Source organism: Monopterus albus, unplaced genomic scaffold (genome assembly GCF_001952655.1).
Source record: "Monopterus albus unplaced genomic scaffold, M_albus_1.0 scaffold26.1, whole genome shotgun sequence".
Taxonomy (NCBI): domain Eukaryota; kingdom Metazoa; phylum Chordata; class Actinopteri; order Synbranchiformes; family Synbranchidae; genus Monopterus; species Monopterus albus.
The window spans coordinates 3,639,695-3,658,752 of NW_018127906.1; the positions used below are offsets into that span (position 1 = coordinate 3,639,695).

The following is a 19,058-nucleotide window of genomic DNA, read 5'->3' on the forward strand; positions in this document are numbered from 1 at the left end:
GCAGATGTGCACATGGAAAAAGGCTATTTAAAATGCCAGTGGACTGACAAACAAGCAAGTATCTCTTGAACAGGCCACTTTTAATGTGCCTTGCCTCTGTGGAAGACCAAATCCAAAAACGGAGTTAGTGGATCTCACCCAGACAAATCATGTGTCTGTAAATAGTAATCGTTTCACAGTAAAGTCTAATTTAAATGGTTCTATCTCTCTTCATCTTTACAGGGCTTTTAAGCTGCTGGGGTTTTAACTGCAGTATTGTTTTATTTGTCTGAGGTCTGACCTGCCCCTAGTTATACACAAGGTAACGTGGTGGATTCAGGCTAAACTGGGCCTTAGATACCACAGGCAGTATTCAGCCTTCTCCATGTAACAGGCTCTCAGTTTCACCTTACTTGGTTGGTATGTCTTCATGTAGTGCTGCAACTGAATGTGAAGCAAAACACTGACATGGTGAAAGCAAAAATGTCTAATTCATATGTACATAAAATGATCATTTTAATGAGCTGGAAGCAACACCTCTGATTTATGATGAGGGTGTTGATGAGCTCTTTCAGTGCTGATAATAAATTAGGTTTTACACTGGCAAACATCCAGGCAGAGGCACTTCATAAAGTTCAACAGGCCTTATTATAACACATAAATTTAGATTTTAGAAGGTGTACTAGTTATGATTTCCTACTTTATTTTAAATATGGACCACAGGTGTGAAGAGTAGTGCACTGACTGGCTGATTAATCTGCCTTACTTCCAGTTGTCTTGGTTCTGCTTTTGCTTTACTGTTGTTTAGATTGATGCTCTCCTGTCCATCTCCAGTTGAAGAGGTTAAGTCTGTTCAGCGTGTTGACTGCTAAGAAGAACATGGCATGCTAATATTATTGCCATCAGATGTCCAAGGGCGGGGAGATGCCCTAATCATTTCCTCCTGAGTGCCCCTGAAAGAGAAGTCCAGGGGGGGATTGTCACAGTACAGCATCCGGATCAGACGGCGATAGTACAGGATGTGTGCGCTTAACTCCACTGAACTAAACTAGAAGGCAGAGAGAGCCTTTAATGCCGGCGTTAAGCTGCTTTGTTCAGCAGTGCGACCCACACGCACAGCTTTGCAGAGTATAAATTACGCATTTAGGGTCTGTTCTGTGGGAGCAGTTTGGATATTAAAATCAGTTCAAAAAATCGGTGGAATGTCCTTTTAATATTTTTAATCAGTCTCGAATCAACTGACAAAATGGCTTCCTTCGGCTCTTGATAACATGAGGTAATTTGTCCCCAGGCTGAATGTGCGTAAAAGTATCTTAAACAGGAAACTCTCTCTCTCTCTCTCTCGTGTGTGTGTGTGTGTGTGTGTGTGTGTGTGTGTGTGTGTGTGTGTGTGTGTGTGTGTGAGGGTGAGTGAGCGAGAGAGAGAGAGGAATACCCAGCTGGTCCCTCAAGCCCTATAATACCAAGCACAACATGCTTTACCTTCAATGAAAGCTGAGACGGAGGACGGTTGACTGCCTGTCCTGAAATCAGCTCAGAGCTCGAATATAAAACCAAGTGCGTCGCTGCTTTAGCAGCTTAGTTCTCCTGCAGTATTGCATCTTCTGCTATGTACCGCAACTTTTAACATCTGCTATCTGTAGCACGTTAAGACCTGCAACTCATCAAAACAGAGAGACAAGTGGATAAGTCCTATCTCCTGCTGCCCGCCTTGCTCTCTTGCTGTGACTGGTGTCAAAGGTGATGGTATCGTTTTGTTACAGAGGACTCCTCCTCAGGTGATGCTATGTCTTTTCGGATATAGGGACCACTTTTGGACACGTGCTAGGTTTTCTACAACCATTATATTTTCTCTTACTACCTTCGCTTTGCCTCAAGCATGGCTCTCTATTCTCGGTTTGTGGTCGTGCTGCTTTACGGTTGGAGTTATCTGTGCGTTGGATACGGTGCGATGCTGAAAACAGACAGTTTCACAGACAGACGAAAGGTGGATTTTACGCATTCGGTGAATACGAAAGACATCGCGAAAGAAGACCAGGATCTGCTTTTACAGGATACAGTGACGGAGCACATGCAGATGCTTTACGCGAAGTACAACCGGGCTGGATTTCCCTTTAAGGACGGCAACACTGTGCGCAGTTTCAAAGCGCACTGGGGTATGTATCCAGTGTTTTACGCATTTTAAAATACGGGGTTCTTTCTATCTAGGGAGTGCATACATGCATGTGTAATTCTATACATTTCGGGAATGTAAACTGGATCTGGTAACACCTCGTTATGCCCTGTTCTGTTGGATCTATCTGTTCAAGTGTCCCTGGCTTTGTTTTTTATGGAGCGTGTGCGCAATTTAGGTACAGTTTTTAAAAATGCGCATCGATTCGTTTAAGTTGATGAATATTGTCCTAAATTAATTTTCTTATTGACTTAAAAAACAACAAACACTCTTGAAAATGTGTGCCACTTGCTGAGCTGAAACTGACGTACACCTGTTGATCCAGTCATGGAAATGGGATAAACCTGTTACCCCTTTCCTGTGCCAGAAGCAAAGACTCCGTATCAGATCTGTGCGTGCATCTTGCCGACACGATAGTTTCCATACCTAAAGATTTCACTATCAGATAGTGTGGATAGATTCCACCTCCAGCCCGCAGCTGCACAGCCTGTCTGTGTTGCAGCAGACTTGGAAAGAATTCCCAGCAGCGGCCTTGTGCATTTCATGTGCTTTTATTTGCTTCCTCCGTGAGCATCGTTAATCGTATAAGCTCTAGCGTGTTTACATGCTACGCCTGTTATTAGCACTTGGGCATGGGCACTAATAGAGAAGACCAGTTTCCACTCGGGGTCAAAGTTTGTTAGATGATGCTGCCTCCTATCGCCTGATTGCTGCATATCACAGCATATAAAGGGTTAGTTCACCCAAATTATTAATGTTTTGTTCCACTTATCCCTAATGGTATCTAGACATACAGTTAAGTTGGGGTTATAATAACTCTGGAGACAATTTGAAAGTTTTGCCGTCACCTCACTACAGTGGATATTTCAATTATATTTCTTAATGCACTGAAATATTACTTTCTTTCCAGAAGCACTATCTTGCCTGCATGACTGACAGAGTTCTGTTTGTTTTTTGTCTGAAATGTCCCTTTACTTGATTTAAACCAACCACTGGTTCAGGCTGGAAACTTATGTAAATATTTATATATGTTCATACACCTATTTTCCTTTTATTTCATCTTCTTCTTATTTAATCTGTAATGTTATTATTTACTTAATGCAGGGATAGCTATGTTTAGTTTTTGAAATCCTGTACAACTGTGTTGCATTGTGGAAATAATAATACTCACTGTATACACAGGTACTATAAACAAGAAGCAGCTGCAGATTTTCAACCTCACCTCCCTCACCAAGTCAGAAGACATTCTCTCAGCCACTCTTCATTACTACATCGGAGACCTTCAGAACAGCACTCAGGGTTGTTCCATGGCCAAAAGCTGCGACCGCCATGGCCCCCGGAGGCACAGCCACATCCACATAGTTATCTGGAGTTTCGCCTCTGTGGATAACAAGATGAGGACTCTTGGACACTTTCGAGTCAATGTGTCCACCCTGTACAGGGACTTCATATCTTGGCAATGGAAGGATATAACGCGTGTGGTGAGCCAGGCCAAACACCATGATGAGCTGCTGATTGGAATCGATGTAGCTTCACAAGGGCCCCGGCCGTGGAAGGAGCTGCTGTCAGACCGCTCACCCTACATCCTGGTCTATGCCAATGACTCTGCCATAGCAGAACCTGAAAGTGTGGTAGCCACCCTCCAGAGACACCACTCGCTGGTAGGGGAGGGCTCCATTTCACACAGCTTCCATAAACTGGGACTGCGTGAGCGAAATAACACAGAACAACAACGCCTGCAGCCCAGACACAGGCGCTCAGTGAATGTTCTGCTCCCGTTGCAAAACAATGAGCTTCCTGGGCCCGAATATCCATATGAGACAACTACGTGGGACGAGACGAGTCCATATGAACCTTTTGAAAACAAGCAGGCCCGTCGGCCACGTAAAAAGACACGCAAGACTCAGCGGCACAAGATGCCTCTACTGCAGTTTGATGAGCAGATGATTAAAAAGGCACGAAAGAAGCAGTGGAACGAGCCCAAGAACTGTGCACGGAGGTACCTGAAAGTGGACTTTGCAGACATTGGATGGAGTGAATGGATTATATCACCTAAGTCATTTGATGCCTACTACTGCTCAGGGTCTTGTCAGTTCCCTATGCCAAAGGTAAGAGTCAGAGCCTTGTAGTGCACATCTGCAGTGAAACCAAGCTGGTGTCAGGGCCTTCGAGAGGTTTTGTGACAAATTTGAGTGGTTGCATGATAACAGGAAGGCAGTCAAAGCATTAATGCTATGCAAGATTTTTTTCCAGCTTTTTTCTTGGTCACTTCACTGTAATTTTACTTCTTCCGGCCCCTAAACAAGTAGGCGTTGCTTTGCTTTAGGGGTCACAGGTCTGAAGGGATGTGAACCCCTGAGCCACCAGGTTACACTTCAGGCCGTGGCCCAGCACTTCTTGTAACCTGGTTTTGTTTCTTCACTAACATTCAAACTGTGTGCTCTTTTCATGCAATAAAGTATACACTGTGTAAATAGAACAGGCTATGTTGAGCTGTGAGCACATCTGGCCATTAAGCTTTCAGCTTAAGTTGATGTTACAGCTCTGTATTATGTGAGCTTGGATATCATTAACATCAGAAGTCCCTGAAGCCAATCTGTCTTATATTACAGATGATAGTGCCAAAAAACAGGCAGAAATTGATATCATTTGCTTTAATTTTCAACTGCTGAGACATGATGGCAGTGCCAGAAGTTCTCCTTCATCTTCTACAGTACAGGACATCTTAGAAATTAAGATCATCAAGCCTTTGAAGATACAGTATGCATCAGGGCTAAATTTAAATAATTTAACAAACCAGTTTAGTCCAAAGTGGAATCTGATTGATGTAAACATGTGGGAAAAGTGGTCAGACTCTAGGTGATGTCATTTAGATGAAAAATGGTCCTGCTCAGATGCATGACCCCGACATTCAAACCGTGCTCAGGGGAAACAAACAAGGATGCTGAAAGAAGCAACTGAAGTAATCCATGCCATTTTTGAAAATTCTTCTCCAGATGCAGGCGACACACAGGCTTTATAGATCTGACAGATCAATCAAAGAGGTGAGGAACAAAAGCAGCTTGTGTGTCACCTGATGTTAAACCTCAGCTCCCCTTGTAGCTTGTGGCCCCGTGACAAGATAACAGCACCGGTATTTTAAACCTGGCCAGAATGCATGAGTTCCTTCTACTTAATTCATCACCTCGGAGTCGCCAGCATTTGTAGTTGAATGCAATTAGTCCCAGAAGGAGGAGCCAGGGCCCGAGGCAGCCCCCTCCCTGTCCTGCAGGTTTGCTGCTCAGTCTGACAGGCCTGTGATGACCTTTGATGTTGCATCTTCTTTGTCATGCTAAAGCTTTAGAAGCTGCCAAATAGCTCATATTAGTAGGTGCTGTGCTTCGTTTATGGTGCATGCCACCTTTTAGATCCTGCTAAAATATGAAGCAGCTGATCAGTAGTGAACTGGTAGGTGCTGATCTGCCTGCAGCTGCATGATGGATGCACCGAACTCTATTCTGTTCATTGTGTTTTATTATAGGTATACTGATTGATTTTGGCTGCTGTGTTGTTCAAAGGATAAATGCTGTAATAAAACATAAAGAGCTAAAGGATCCTCCAGGCACTCTCTTAACAGAAGAGTCTAGTGTATTGTAACTGATTTTCATAGATTTGACCTTCATTTTATTGGAGCTCACCAAAGCAGTCGCTCAGATAACAACCTCACTACGACAAAAGAGGGATGACTCTTTCTGAATGGTGAATACAGACACCGCCACCTGCTGGTAGGGAGAGTTATTTCTCTCACGCAGGCGCACAACATACATGCTAGTTGGCTGTTGGCTGTAGTCTGTTTGGTGTGTTCAAGTGCCGCTTTTCAATTTGACTGGCCCAGATAAAGACTACATGAAGCGACACAACAGTCGGCCTATGTCACTGCTAGTTCTTTCACATCAGCTTGTTTGTCTCTGCCCTTAGTTACCAGCAAGAATAATGGCCAAAACTATGAAAACAACAAAAGAGTTACTGAATATTATCAAAGAAAAACATTTTGGTAGTGGACTTTTGCTCCTCAGAATTATTGTGCCATATTCTTTCTGGATGAATTTTAAAATGAATTTCTTGATATGGTTGTATAATCCTTTCTGTTCCTTTGCTTCAGGCTCTGAAGCCCTCTAACCATGCCACCATCCAGAGCATAGTGCGGGCAGTGGGCGTCGTCCCAGGAATCCCCGAGCCGTGCTGCGTCCCAGAGAAGATGTCATCCCTCAGCATCCTCTTCTTCGATGACGACAAGAACGTGGTGCTGAAAGTCTACCCAAACATGACTGTAGATTCCTGCGCCTGTAGATAGTTTTTTTTTTAGCCTTCAACACCTCTTTGCATAAAATGTATGTCACACAGATAAAAAACCAAATCAATACATGCAGCCAAGCCTCCTGTTTTTTAGCCATACTCTCACTCAAGTACAAACATACAGTGAACACAGCTTCCCTTTTGCACTGGAGGAGAGTTCTGCCTGTTGTTTGAGGTGAAAAGGCCTGTCTGTTCGCGGGAAGGAGTGGATCGTGTGAGTTTTCCTCGTGGACGGTAACTGGAACAGGAAGTCACATCTCCATGCTCCAGTTTCACCACCGACAACACTGTTGTTCTTTATGTCTTCATTGCTGCTCACCTATCTGTTGGGTCACAGCAGGGTGAATGCAATCACAAACTCACTAGCAAGACACACTATAAAGATACCGACTGAGGCATTAGAGAGACAGAAACTGAAGGAAAAATTACTATTCAGGAAAAATGATTTCAGTTTGAACTGATGCCTCTGAGGGGGGTCGTTCTCATCTTTGTCTCCTTCAGAGCTTGAAATTGTCTGGTCATTACCACAAAGTCACCTCTGCTCGCACTTGCATGTTTTTTGTTACCTTGTGTATGAATTTATGTCTGTACTATCACTGTTACTCACTATATGAGAAGTTATTGTATAATTATTGGCTTGGCTGCTATAGAGAGATATATTAGAGTCTGAAGCCAGAATTGTGACATAGCTGGTAGATCATTTTACATTCATGTTCACTGCTCTAATGTTGTACAGAACCCACATTTTAAGAGTTTATTATATACAGAGGAGTAAGCTACTTTCCATTTGGGGTCTTCGTTAAGAACTGCATAAGGGAGTGTTTGAGGAGATCCCGTTGCTTTGCCAAGAAAAAAGCCTTACAAGTAGAACAAGTGCTGTCATCATGTGTTTATTGTAAGTGCCAAAACCACAGGACTCTGAAAGCCACTCGATGCTTGTGTGGAAAGCCTTGTTGGACCTGATCAGTTCTGAAGAAACCAAATAAATCATGGGACTTGGCAAGCATCAGGGATTAATAGTAGTGATTTTAATGAGCCTGGTATCAGGCATTGTTAAAATTACGTGTTGAATTTACAGCATAGAACAACATTTATGAAGAAAAACGACGATCAACTGTCAGAAATCTGTTTTATCACATCAGTATACACTGCTGGTCTGGAATCAGTTTTGCTTTACATATCCTTAAGGCTCATCCGTTTTGGTTTTTGAGGTTGAGATGGGTTCAAAATCTGCTTTACACCTTGATTTCATGTCCTTAAGCCTCTAAAAGCTATTGTGTTTTTAGCTTCCAGGAAAAAAGTAACCGTGGTTTACAGTGAACGGGTTCCTCTGGTGGCAAGGTGCTTCTGCTTATGTAAAGTGAAGATGGAAATAAAGAAAAAAGCAAACTGCGCTGTGCATTATGTGCCAGCATCCCTCAAAATATTGAAAACAGTTTTCAGAGTTTTTTCAACTGATTTTCATTAAAAAAAAACAAGATGATGAGCAAAACATATATTATATTGAATGATCGGGGAGAACTGATCTTTTGATTCTTTATAAGCCTTTAATATTAATATGACTGTATAGTGCGGATTTTATACGTCGTAAATGGGCTGTGCTATTTGATCACCTGTACTTTGTGTCAGGTTAACATCAGACAACAGGTAACACCTTGAAGAGCAGTTCACGTGGTGAGGCTGCCCCAGGTTGTGCATCAGTGTTCATTTCATCAAACCAAATATTTACCCGGAGAAAATGGACTGAATTCTTTATTTCTATAAACCTGTACATTGATTTTGTATATAGCTCACTCACTTAATGTTGATGACATTTTAATGTCTCTTCGAGATGGACGTGCTTTTGGAGTCGAGGGATTTGATTTATTGAGAGAACTGAGCTCAGTTTGCAGTGAAGCTGAGGTCAAAGCAAAGCGCTGAGAATACCCTATGGTACTGGATAACCTGCCCTGAGTGATCATGGTGCATATTCGATTGATAAGTATGACTGACAGTGTATTTCAAATCATTCACATTTTGATACATTAGAGATATTATGTTGTGTCAGTAGCTAAGGACAGATTGTCTGCCCTTACACATTTTGTACTGATGCCTCCTCTAGTTTCTGCGTCATCATCTTGTGCCAGTACACATTGTAGTAATACATGGTGTAGAAGGGAGTGGCCTCCTCTGGTTGTGCAGAAATGACAGGTGATGATGGGGCCTTAGCGTTTGCTGCATTTGAGACTGAACCTGGGTCTAAACTTCACTAATGTCTTTGGGAGCGTGAGCATCAAAGACACCTATACACAGTTCAGTATAGCAGCAGTTTATAGGAGCTTCCTCTACTTCACTGTTCAGTCCGATCTTGTAAATGTTATGGTGGTAGTAGGTAAAAAAAAAGAAATGCTTGTACAATAAGCTTCACAAAATATATTTGTATATGGAAATGAACTTTAACATGCATCTATTTATTTTCTGTACTTGCATATCTTGTAGAGTTGTGGTCAGGGAGAAGGGGACTAAAGCTCTGACATGTCAATGGTCTCTGTATCTGTGATGGATGTTTATCACTACTGATGTGAGAGAGTGGTGAACTGTTTAAAGGCCTCCTCTCCCTCTGAGTTCTGATCCTCCTCACCAACCATTCAAACAAATGAATAAAACTATGCAAGACTCGGATCTGTCAAAGATTTGTTGGTTTCTAAAAATGAAGGCTTTGAAGGATTGTAGCATAAAACAACACACGCCCGAAGCAAAATATTCCCAATGTATTTCCTTTGTTTCTCCCTTGGTACCATTCTGCATAAAATACAAGATAAATAATTATGAAATTCAATAGCAAAATGTAGAAACATATGTACAGTATAACTATTGGTTTGCTTTCCGCCCCAAAAAGTCAGCTGTTACATTTTATGTACAGGTACAGAACATATTTTGTAGGGTTGCACTAGACACAGGAAGTTTAAAATATGTAATAAAGCATATCATTATAGGATTACTGCATTTTACAAATATTTCTTTTTAAATTATGCTTTTTTAAATTGAGATCCATTTGATGTGTTCCAGAGCTAAAAGTGTTCCGTGAACACGAGGTCTAAAACATTCAAACAAGCTTTGATCAGGTTGGTTACATTTCTGCTGCTGTACGTCTACGTGGAGAGGCAGGGTCTTAGTGCCTCTTTTCTCTTTGGGAAGACATGTCACTCACTGGTATTTTGTCTGATAAGTGCATGTGGTGTCAGGGTAAATGTATAAAGTTGAATGAAGCCTCATTTTAATTATCAGGCAAAGTCCAGGCCTGACATGGCATGGCATGAACCGGTTTAAAAAGACTTCAGTTGAATTCTAATCGAGTTTTAAAAAGTAAAGTAAGCACACAGGTGTTTTTTCTACTTCACTTTGAACAGGTGCTCCAACAATCCGGAAAGAGTTGGTAATGCAGCAACAAGGGCTAGATCCCTCACCGGCTTCCCACCCACAAACGCTGCCAGCTGAGTTAGGTGACTTTTATCCACTGTGCCAGGACGATGCACTGCCAAAAACAACTGTGATGGTTACATTATAAACTTTTAAACTTCACAGTCAAACTCAGATCTGTTTGTTTGTGTTGAAACATCTTAAGTAAACAAAGTAAGCGGCTGACATCAGCTACTGGTTCCCAGAACCTGAGGGCCTCCACTGTGCCTGTCGGGGGTGAGGTAAGGTCACCTGAAAACTCGTTTTGCCTGTGAATTGTTGTTGTTAGGGTGTGCAATAGAAGAAACAAATGGTAAGATGGAGCAGAAGGTCTTAGAAGTCCATGTCCCACCCAGAGAGCTCTTCAGGAGGGCTGTCCTCATCTGGAGGGTAGCTGTCGAAGTAGCTGTGATCTGTTGGTCCTGTGAGCTGTTGGGGAAGAGAAGACGAGGAGAGGTTCACTCCTTAGATACCTCCTGAGTCACTGAACAGTAATGGAACACCATTGTTTGAACACCGGAATTCAAAATAGCCTTTTTTAAGGTAAATTCATAATCATGAGGTAGTTTATGGTGGACTGATGCTGTCTGTGAGGAGCACTAGAAACATTGTTTCCACATGTTTATTGTAAACTCAATAATATGTTAACAGGGCAATACATAAAGCGGTATACCTGTCTGCTCCCAGTTACTGTAAAATGTATAATAGGTCTTTATGCAGCTTTTGGCATGTTGCAGGTAAAAACCATCTCTCTCTGTATTTTTCTTAATTATATTTCCTTTGTACCATAACTTTCAGTTCTACTCATCTGAATGAATATCTATACTTACTTCTCTTTTCAGTGGAGATGGCAAAGTCCTCGCCTTCAGTCCCTCCCAGTTGAAGCCATTAAACCACCTTCAGACATGTTATACAAAGCAGATAAAAACAGGACAGTAACTCTTTACATCTTTCTGTCTGTACGTTTTTTTTTTTTCAGTCAAAGGATTGACAATCCCAGCACGTGTTTAGGCCTGACACCAGTACTTTCCCTGACCAATTAGCACCTCAGATGTTACGGTGTGACTTACTGTCGCAGCCTTTGTGATTGTTTTCCTTAAATGTTCCTGCCTGGCTGAAAGAGTCTCAGTTGGTTTAATGACCTAAGGTCAGTAACACACTAAAAAATCCTTCCAAGATGTAATTAATGACCTTACTGAACTTTGCTATATCTCTCTCCTGGTCTTCATATTGTCTTTATAAAGGAAAATAATCCTAAATAAATTAAGTAAGTACAATAATGTAATATGCTTTATGAATATGTTTCCCACAGTGATCATCTAATTACTGAGGTCATAAACCACCGGTCCACATTCATAATGTTCAATCAGTGCTAATTTGCACAGCTAATCTCGCCCCAGAGATCAGCTGCAGAGCCAGTCAGTTCCTTCTTACCTGTGCCTCTTGATATCCGTTATTCCATTTTTGAGGTTGCCCAGTCGCTCGGAGGGATTTCGCCTAGAAAGTTCACCAGAGTGTAAAGTTACTGACAGTTTTGACCCAAAGAAACTTGTCTTTTCCTGTGATATTACTTGCTTTTTCCAAATACCGGACAGCAATATTTCTGGCACCCTGAACACTCAGAGGCTGAATACTTTTTGACTGGATCACATGGTTAAGCCCCATCTCAGGTGACTGTCAGGTGTTAGCCTAAAGTTAGCCTTCTGATCACCCATCATCAGGTTCTGTCCTGAGTGACTTCGTGGCTGAGTACAAGCAGCGAACGTGGTGAACTGGAGGGTGATTCTGTACCTGCACAGCTTGCGTATGAGGTCCTCAGGTCTCTTGGTGATCTTCTTGGGGAAATCCATCTTCTCAATGCCTTTCAAGATGAAAGTGTACGTCATCATCTGGTCGCTCCCTGAGAACGGAGGACTGTAGGAAGGAGAAAACAGATTCTTCATTTCTTTCAGCCTTTCAGCAGTCCACTCTGTTCATGTCTGAAAACAATAATTACCAAAAATCAGTAAACAGACTGAAGTGATCAGGAGAAGAAGGATGACTATAAGGTGCTCTCACTAAACCTCGCTGCAGACTGGGAGCACAGATGCACTAACCTGCCAGTAAGAAGCTCGAACACCAGGATTCCAAGAGACCAGAAGTCCACACTGAAGTTGTGGCCTTTGTTGAGGATAATCTCAGGGGCCACGTACTCAGGTGTCCCACAGAAAGTCCAGGTCTTTTGGCCACATCTGATCTTTTTGGCAAAACCAAAGTCAACCTGAGGAAACAGAACTGGCCAGTTAACTTTAAGTCTGTAGTGGAGCTTTCCCAAAAAGTGCATGAAGCCACAAACTTCCTAATCATCCAATTTCACAATGCAAATTCTTGACTAAAGTTAGAAATGACAGAGAATGAAATTCTTTATAATGAGGATCTAAGAACAGTTTGGGAAAATGTCCTGGAACTTCTGGCTACAGTCATTTCATGGTTCAAGACAGAATATCCTCACCAGTTTGATGTATCCCTCAGCATCCAGCATGAGGTTCTCCGGCTTCAGGTCTCTGTAGAGGACACCTTTGCGATGGAGGTAGTCGAAAGCCTCTGTGACACAACCGACGCAGAATTTGGCAGTGGGCTCATCAAAACTCCCCCTGCAGACAAGAAACGTCAACTTTTTACTGACAAACAGCATAAGATGCTGCGCTGTTCAGGAGGCAGAGAAGCAGAAGAAGCAGTGTCATTACACTGACACTCCTGAACCCCCTGCAGGCAGCACTGATGGGACAGTTCTTGTTTCTCCCATTACAAAGTCATCTAATAACATTTACCATCACATTTACGCAAGACACCAGCAACAAAATGACAGTGCTGGTGAAACAGTTTCAGTTCTGATGAATGTAGCAGCACCAGTGAGTGGCTGATGCCTCCTACCTGTCTCTGAGCAGACTCCAGACCTCTCCGCCCAGACAGGCCTCCAGCAGCATGTACACATATTTGTTATCCCTGAACGTACGATACAGTCTAGAGCAAGACAAACACAAACGAGTTATGCTTCAGAGTAAATGCTCTGACATTTGCTACTATTAAACCATAAACTGATAAACTACATATATAAAAAAAGCAGCAGCGAGAGGACTAATGATGTTAAACAGATCATAAGCCTATTGCCTGTGGCCCATGACGGTTATTATTGCAGTGGACTGTAATATCAGTAAAGACGTTACTCCACAAAGTAAAGGTACATTTGTGGAGTAATGTGATATGATTTGACCCTTTTCAAGGTGAATTGTTAATAACAGATTGAATATCGGGTTCGAGCTGCTCCACCAACCTGTCACCCTACATGGAAAGCAGATTAGAAATATGAAAAGATAGTAGTTAAAATATTATGAAAAAGGTCAAATAAATACATAGCATGTGTGGAAAAAGAAGTCAGCAAGGAGAAGTGTTTCAGAAGGTGAAGAATGGCTTTAATATCTGAGACAGTTCCACAGCATATGGTGAAAGTGGATCAATGTAATCTCACAAAAGGCCATGAAAAGCTGCTGCTGCAATATTTCAGAAGAAATAACTATGTTTTTCATAGCAGGCATCTCAATATCTCCTTCTATTCTACCCCACTGAGAAGATGTAACCTCGACTGTGATCTCGTCAATAACAAATAAGCCCTGCAACATTTTCCCAGACTAATGGAGCAGGGCTCCATCATGCCGGATAAAAAAAAATGGCGATACAGTATGTGTGGAGGCTGAGCAGGATGACTGACTTGACAACAAAAGGTGAGCGAGCCTCAGCGAGGATCTTCCTCTCTGAGTGGATGTGCTCTTCCTGCCTGTTGTCCACAACGTGCTTCTTCTTGATGACCTTTAGTGCGAAGGTGAAGTCCTTGTCCTTCACCTTCACCTGCAGATGGAAGTAACAACGTGTTCAACAGTTTGGTCAGAGATTCAGGCATGTTATGCTGAAGCGACTTGCAGCCTTGTGTGAAAGTATAGAGATGACAAAAGCTTTGAGCACAAGCCAAATGTCTTCCATGTCTGTTCCAGGCCCAGAACCTTGGAGTAGGCACAGTGACTGGGACATGTAAATGAGATGCAGCCATCATCAATGCCATTGGTTACATCTGTGTTTTTCCTGCTTTGACAGGTCGCAATCAATGTTTGCAAAAAATATCTTGTGCTCTTTTACTTGTGGAATTATTTCTAAAACATAGTCTTTGAGATGCCTTTGCACTGACACACAAAGAACCATTTTCTTCAGAACCAAATTCGCTTAAAGGCTAAAATAACATAGTAAAAGCTAACTAACCAATTTACTTTGTTAGGTGGAACAGAAAGGTCTGCCAGGCTAACTAGCTAACTGAGACAAACCAGTTAGCTACATTGCTTTTTGATACTAATGATCGTTACTTAACTGCTTTATTTGTTTTGGTTTTCAGAATATACACAGGCAAATTGCCTGTGTATATTCAGTTGTCTTCTTATAACAATTAATGTTTTATTGACTAATCGATAATAAGCCCTAGTTTCAGGTCTTACCAACTCCACTCGTCCAAAGCCACCAACCCCGAGAGTAGCGATGACCTCCAGGTGATCAAAAGGCCTGGATGCAGGGAACACTGACATCATGTCCTTCAGCTGGAGGACATCAGGGGACAGCGGCTGACTCTGGTGGCGTGACACCGATTTCCTGGGCAGAGACACACACACAAAAAGGGCCCTCTACATTTCATCCAACCCCTGAAAAGAATTGAATTCAAAGTACAAGAAGGCCAGGTGTGTTATGGTTGTTTTCACTCTGAACACTCTCACAGTGAAATGAAGCAGAACTCCCACCTGCTTACATCATACAAGAAATGCTCAAAGGCCGTTTACTGATACTGACAGGAATCCAATCATTTTGTCCATGTTATTCTGCCAGCACCATTTATCAGCTTGTTCTCTTAACATTAGTTTTATTATGTGACACATATGGTTCTTTAAAGAGCTTTTTGCTCATGTTTCTGGCCTCTGTACCTACTTGGCATGTCTCTTCTTGTCGTCCCGATCAAGCGTTGCCACGTAGCCTTGGAGATACTTCTGCAGCTCGCTGAAGGTGCCCACCGTCTGATCAAATGTCCTAGAAAAACAACATCTGCACCTCAGCCACTGGATTGTTGGCTGGTAGGCTTCATAACCTCAACTCAAATTTTAATGAGTGATGAGCGAGGAGAGAAAGTTGACACCAGCTGACAGATAGGAAGGAGGAAAGGCCGCATCGTGCTGTGCAGTTAGACTGCTGGGCAACGGGACAACAGAACGATCATCTAGGGAACAAAACGTTGTGTATAGAAAGACTCAGCTGTCCGATCACTCACTCTCTGTCAATGACGAGGCACTCCACCCCGTTGTCATCAGCGATGATGTTGGCTGACCTGACATCGTCGCTGAAAGACAGAGAAACATGCATCATACACATTTTCTGCCTCCAGAAAGTGCTGATGGTTTCAGCTGTTTCCTCTGAAGAAATCAGGTTTAACATTCTGCATCCTTAAAATGTGTTTCACTACAGCTGTAAACAAGGCAAGGATAATACAACCAAGACGATTAATTAACCTGTAATAACTGACAGGGTAAGATTACAGATTAGATGCAATGAGACTACATCACCAGAGGATTTTTGTAGCCCTGCTCCTCCCTTTCATTGTTTTCACTAAGGACAGCAGGCCCTGCATTGTTTTCATGTCCATCCTTAACCTTTATATCAACAGTTGAACTTGAATTAAACAAGTAATGTGATTGGACTCCTCCTCTGCCATATTTATCACAGTAAGTGTTTTTATGTAGGTTCCTGTGTGGTTCTGGATATGAAACCCTCCGTGACTGACTTGCGGTCTCAGGCAGCAGAACTGACTTCACATGACTTGGCTATTAGAGCAGGAGAGGAGGAAGGAAGAGGGAGGAGGAGAGCAGACCACGGTGCCGTCTGATGTGGTATCTGATGTTTGTTTTTACCTGATGAGTGCTTTCTCTCCGAAGTAGTCTCCCTTCTGCAGCGTGTTGATGACCTGAGGCGTCCTGTGAGCGTCGCTGGTCTGGGTCACCTTCACCTGCACAGCACAGTTAGCTGGATCTGTTCACTGCTTCACGCTGCTGTCTCCACTTCGCTGCTGTAGCTTTTACAGGTGTTTTCAGTTTTCTCCAAATATTTTTACATGCATTGCAAGAAGTTCAAATTCTATGAAATTAAAATAATTGATGCGTTCAATTATAGTAATTGGAACACGATGGGCTCTGAGTGATGATGTGGCGCTGATGCACTTTATATTTTCTTGACATGCTGTCAAAATAGACAGATTAATAGTAAAAGGGTTTTAATTAGCCGCCTGTTTGTTGTGCTTGTCATTCATCAAACTGCTGCCTTTCAACAAAAACATTCCAGCAGCCTGGATGTTGTGAAACCCCTCCAGAATTTGTGGTGCTTTAAAAAGCAGTGACCCACCCTGGTCAAGGTCAAACATCCGACTTGTGGCACTGTCCTGCAAGAAATGCCAGTGGCATCACAACCATCAGGGCCAGGGAGTGTTTTAGCTGTGTGACCTGTGCTTCCTCTCTTTTTGCTGGTGGCAGGGGCTCTCAGAGTTCATTCCCTCCTTGGTCATCAGGATGCACAAGGGGGAACTCCACCCCTCCCAGATAACATGTGCATTGCTTTGGTTTGGTTAGCTTAGCACTGAGGAGCTGCTATTTCACACGAGCTCATAATGACATTTTGAAAGTCCCCCGTGGACGCCACTGGCCCCCTCCGTCTGCCCCTGCTCCGGGTGTCAGGTTACTGACTTATCAGAGAGTGGGTAGTCATAGTCCCATGACTCCCAGCTTATACAGAGTCTGACCACTGTACTGTCCAGTCTGAGCACTGACTAAGGCTGGTTGTTACTGAATGAGAATACATTTATTTCTTGTGTCTTAACTTGTCTTGCAACCCTGGGGTCGGGTATGCAGCGATGTCCACGGTGCCTTAAACATCTAATCGGGGTTTATTTTGTTGTTGTTTGGACAGAACTGTGGCCTGTGGCTCTGGCCCTGTGGCCCAATATTTGTCACTAGAATCTGAAAGTGCCTCTTAAATCTCTGCAGTGCAGCTTATATAGAACGTACTTTTATAGCTTATTGGAATAATGGCAAAATCTATTAAAAATATGCTGAATTGGTCTTTATGCGTTGGATATTGAAAGGTTATGCTGACTGTCCACATGGTGGAGTGTCATCCTGTCTACACCTGTTTTTGAATAGAACAGAATAGAAAACCTTTACTGTCATTGCACAGTAATGAAATTTGCTTTGCATCCCCTGATACACTAGGAGATACAATAAATGAGGTATAAAATACAATAATAAATACAATCAACAAGGGTTCCCTGGTAGACTAGTGGTTAGGGCGCAGTGCTCTCGCTGCTATGGCCAGGGTCTGAGACAGGAAGGGCATCCAGCGTAAAACACATGCCAAATGTCAACATGTCACACTGACAATTCGCTGTGTCAACCCTTAAGGGGGGAAAAGCTGAAAATGACATTCAAATACAATTGATAAATAGTAGAATTATTATTTTTTTATCAATAGTTCTTCATTTAAAGGCAGTTATATATTTGGTAAATAAATGGTGGAGGTCAGGCCTCATTTATAAACTGCTAACCTGGAAACTATCAAATGTATTTAAGTTTCAGTGTTAGAAAAAAGGCAAACAGTTATTGATACTTTTGACATAAAAAATAAATATCTGTGCAAAGTATTAGCTAAGTATTTGTTTTGTATTGGTAATTATCTGAATAAAGATAAAGCAAAGATAAAGTTTTTGACTTAAGGTTGGTTAATTATGGATTTTTTTCACTTCAGGGTCTAGGCTCAAAGTTCAAATCAGTAAAGAGTGAGAGTTTGTGCTGCGTGTTGAACCCATGAGACACGTTACCTTTCCCTGTGCGATGATGTAGAAGGTGCTGCCCTCCTCTCCCTGCCAGATGATGTACTCTCCTTTGTCATAGTATTCCTAAAGGGGAGGGTGAGAGGGGTGGGGGAGACAACCGTCAGAACTGAAGCATTGCATTGATTTCAGTATCGACCTGGCTGGTCTGATTCTTGGTAGCTGATCCCCTGTGGGAGCTGAGTTTAGCATCAGTGATCCTCTGTTGTTCAGAGCTGCTGTGTGTGTGTGTGTTTGTGCACTCACACTTGGGAGTGCGGATGAGTGAATGGGCAAACGGTGTGAAAGCGCTTTGAGCATGCTGCATATAGAGGGGCGATATAGGTATAAGAGCATTTACAAGGTGATGTTAAACTGAAGCACCAGGTTAACATGCTGCTATAACTTCCAGCAGATTAAATGCACTAATTTAGAAAGGTTAGCATTTTCCTCTTGTCCTTGAGGGGCCTGCCAGTCAATCAGAAACAAGTTGTTCCTGTGGCTAAAACTGACACTGAATATTCACACTCGGTAAGAAGGTCAGTCATTTGCACAGTGACACTCTCCAGTTGGTGCAAAGGAAAAATTCACACTTGACTGAGAACGTTTGCTTCAGTGTTTGGTTCAGTTCATCATAAAAGTGAATGACGCTGAAATATTCCTGAATGAAACACTGAGGCCCAGTATGTTCTCTCAGCTGGCTGAGCTCTCGTTCAGCCTCAGTCACCCTCTGTCTAAACCGTCCCAACCACAGCGCTACAGCCAGGCTGCTGAGTCAGCCAGCTGCCAGATCGCCTTCCATCTCAAAACCTTTAGGTGAAGAAGTGCAAAGAGTGAAGGTGACCAGGATGAAATGCCCTCTGGGACGCATGCCAAATTCTCACAGCTGAGACAACCGTCCACGGCTGTAATCCGTTTGACTCTAGAAGCCTATGGCGAAAAGTGAACAAACAAATCACAGCAGCCATGCGTAAACAATCCCTGGTGTTTACTGTCAAAACTCTTGACACAAGTGGCATTTTCCTTGAGCGTCCAAGTTTGTTTACATCCCGTTTACGCTTCAGGAGAGCCTAGTTTAACACTCGTCCTTGACAGCGGAGACAACATGCCAAGCCTTTGTTTATGGAGACTGTCTGGCTGATACAGTGATTGTGCAGGGGAGCGACAGCATTCGAACTGCGCCTCTGGTCGTTATACCAGGCTGCGAGCTTC

At 42.7% G+C, this 19,058-nt stretch overlaps 3 protein-coding genes across 8 annotated transcripts in view; 2 read left to right on the forward strand and 1 right to left on the reverse strand.

Annotated features, from left to right (window-relative positions):
* cfap299 (cilia and flagella associated protein 299) overlaps positions 1-19,058 on the forward strand; it is an 86,470-nt gene that overhangs the window by 63,595 nt on the left and 3,817 nt on the right. The window contains exon 6 of one of the 2 annotated variants that reach the window (XM_020595150.1): positions 788-1,125. The exons of the other annotated variant lie outside the window; for it this stretch is intronic. Within the exon in view, the coding sequence (XP_020450806.1) occupies positions 788-817 (30 nt within the window). The 3' untranslated portion in view covers positions 818-1,125. Of the gene's footprint in view, positions 1-787; positions 1,126-19,058 lie in introns of those variants that run through there. 2 annotated transcript variants of the gene reach the window in all.
* Positions 1,467-6,507, forward strand: bmp3 (bone morphogenetic protein 3). Its single transcript, XM_020595144.1, has 3 exons — positions 1,467-2,135; positions 3,335-4,260; positions 6,294-6,507. Exons 1-3 carry the CDS (start codon positions 1,859-1,861, stop codon positions 6,483-6,485), a joined length of 1,395 nt encoding a protein of 464 aa, XP_020450800.1. The 5' UTR covers positions 1,467-1,858; the 3' UTR covers positions 6,486-6,507.
* The window catches only part of prkg2 (protein kinase cGMP-dependent 2), a 32,134-nt gene continuing 19,561 nt past the window's right edge, over positions 6,486-19,058 (reverse strand). For 4 of the 5 annotated variants that reach the window (XM_020595141.1, XM_020595139.1, XM_020595140.1 and 1 more), the window contains 13 exons: positions 17,856-17,933; positions 15,901-15,995; positions 15,264-15,332; positions 14,927-15,025; positions 14,446-14,596; positions 13,674-13,810; positions 12,839-12,928; positions 12,417-12,558; positions 12,022-12,185; positions 11,717-11,839; positions 11,360-11,422; positions 10,756-10,822; positions 6,486-10,354 (listed from right to left, as the gene is read on the reverse strand). In XM_020595141.1, the coding sequence (XP_020450797.1) occupies positions 10,259-10,354; positions 10,756-10,822; positions 11,360-11,422; positions 11,717-11,839; positions 12,022-12,185; positions 12,417-12,558; positions 12,839-12,928; positions 13,674-13,810; positions 14,446-14,596; positions 14,927-15,025; positions 15,264-15,332; positions 15,901-15,995; positions 17,856-17,933 (1,374 nt within the window). In that variant the 3' untranslated portion in view covers positions 6,486-10,258. Of the gene's footprint in view, positions 10,355-10,755; positions 10,823-11,359; positions 11,423-11,716; positions 11,905-12,021; positions 12,186-12,416; positions 12,559-12,838; positions 12,929-13,673; positions 13,811-14,445; positions 14,597-14,926; positions 15,026-15,263; positions 15,333-15,900; positions 15,996-17,855; positions 17,934-19,058 lie in introns of those variants that run through there. The other variant, XM_020595142.1, reaches the window with a different exon arrangement.

Coding starts and splice junctions, on each gene's coding strand:
- bmp3 (XM_020595144.1), top strand. CDS start 1,859: ATGGCTCTCTATTCTCGGTTTGTGGTCGTGCTGCTTTACGGTTGGAGT. Junction 2,136..3,334: donor CAGTTTCAAAGCGCACTGGG/GTATGTATCCAG, acceptor CTGTATACACAG/GTACTATAAACAAGAAGCAG. Junction 4,261..6,293: donor GTCAGTTCCCTATGCCAAAG/GTAAGAGTCAGA, acceptor CCTTTGCTTCAG/GCTCTGAAGCCCTCTAACCA.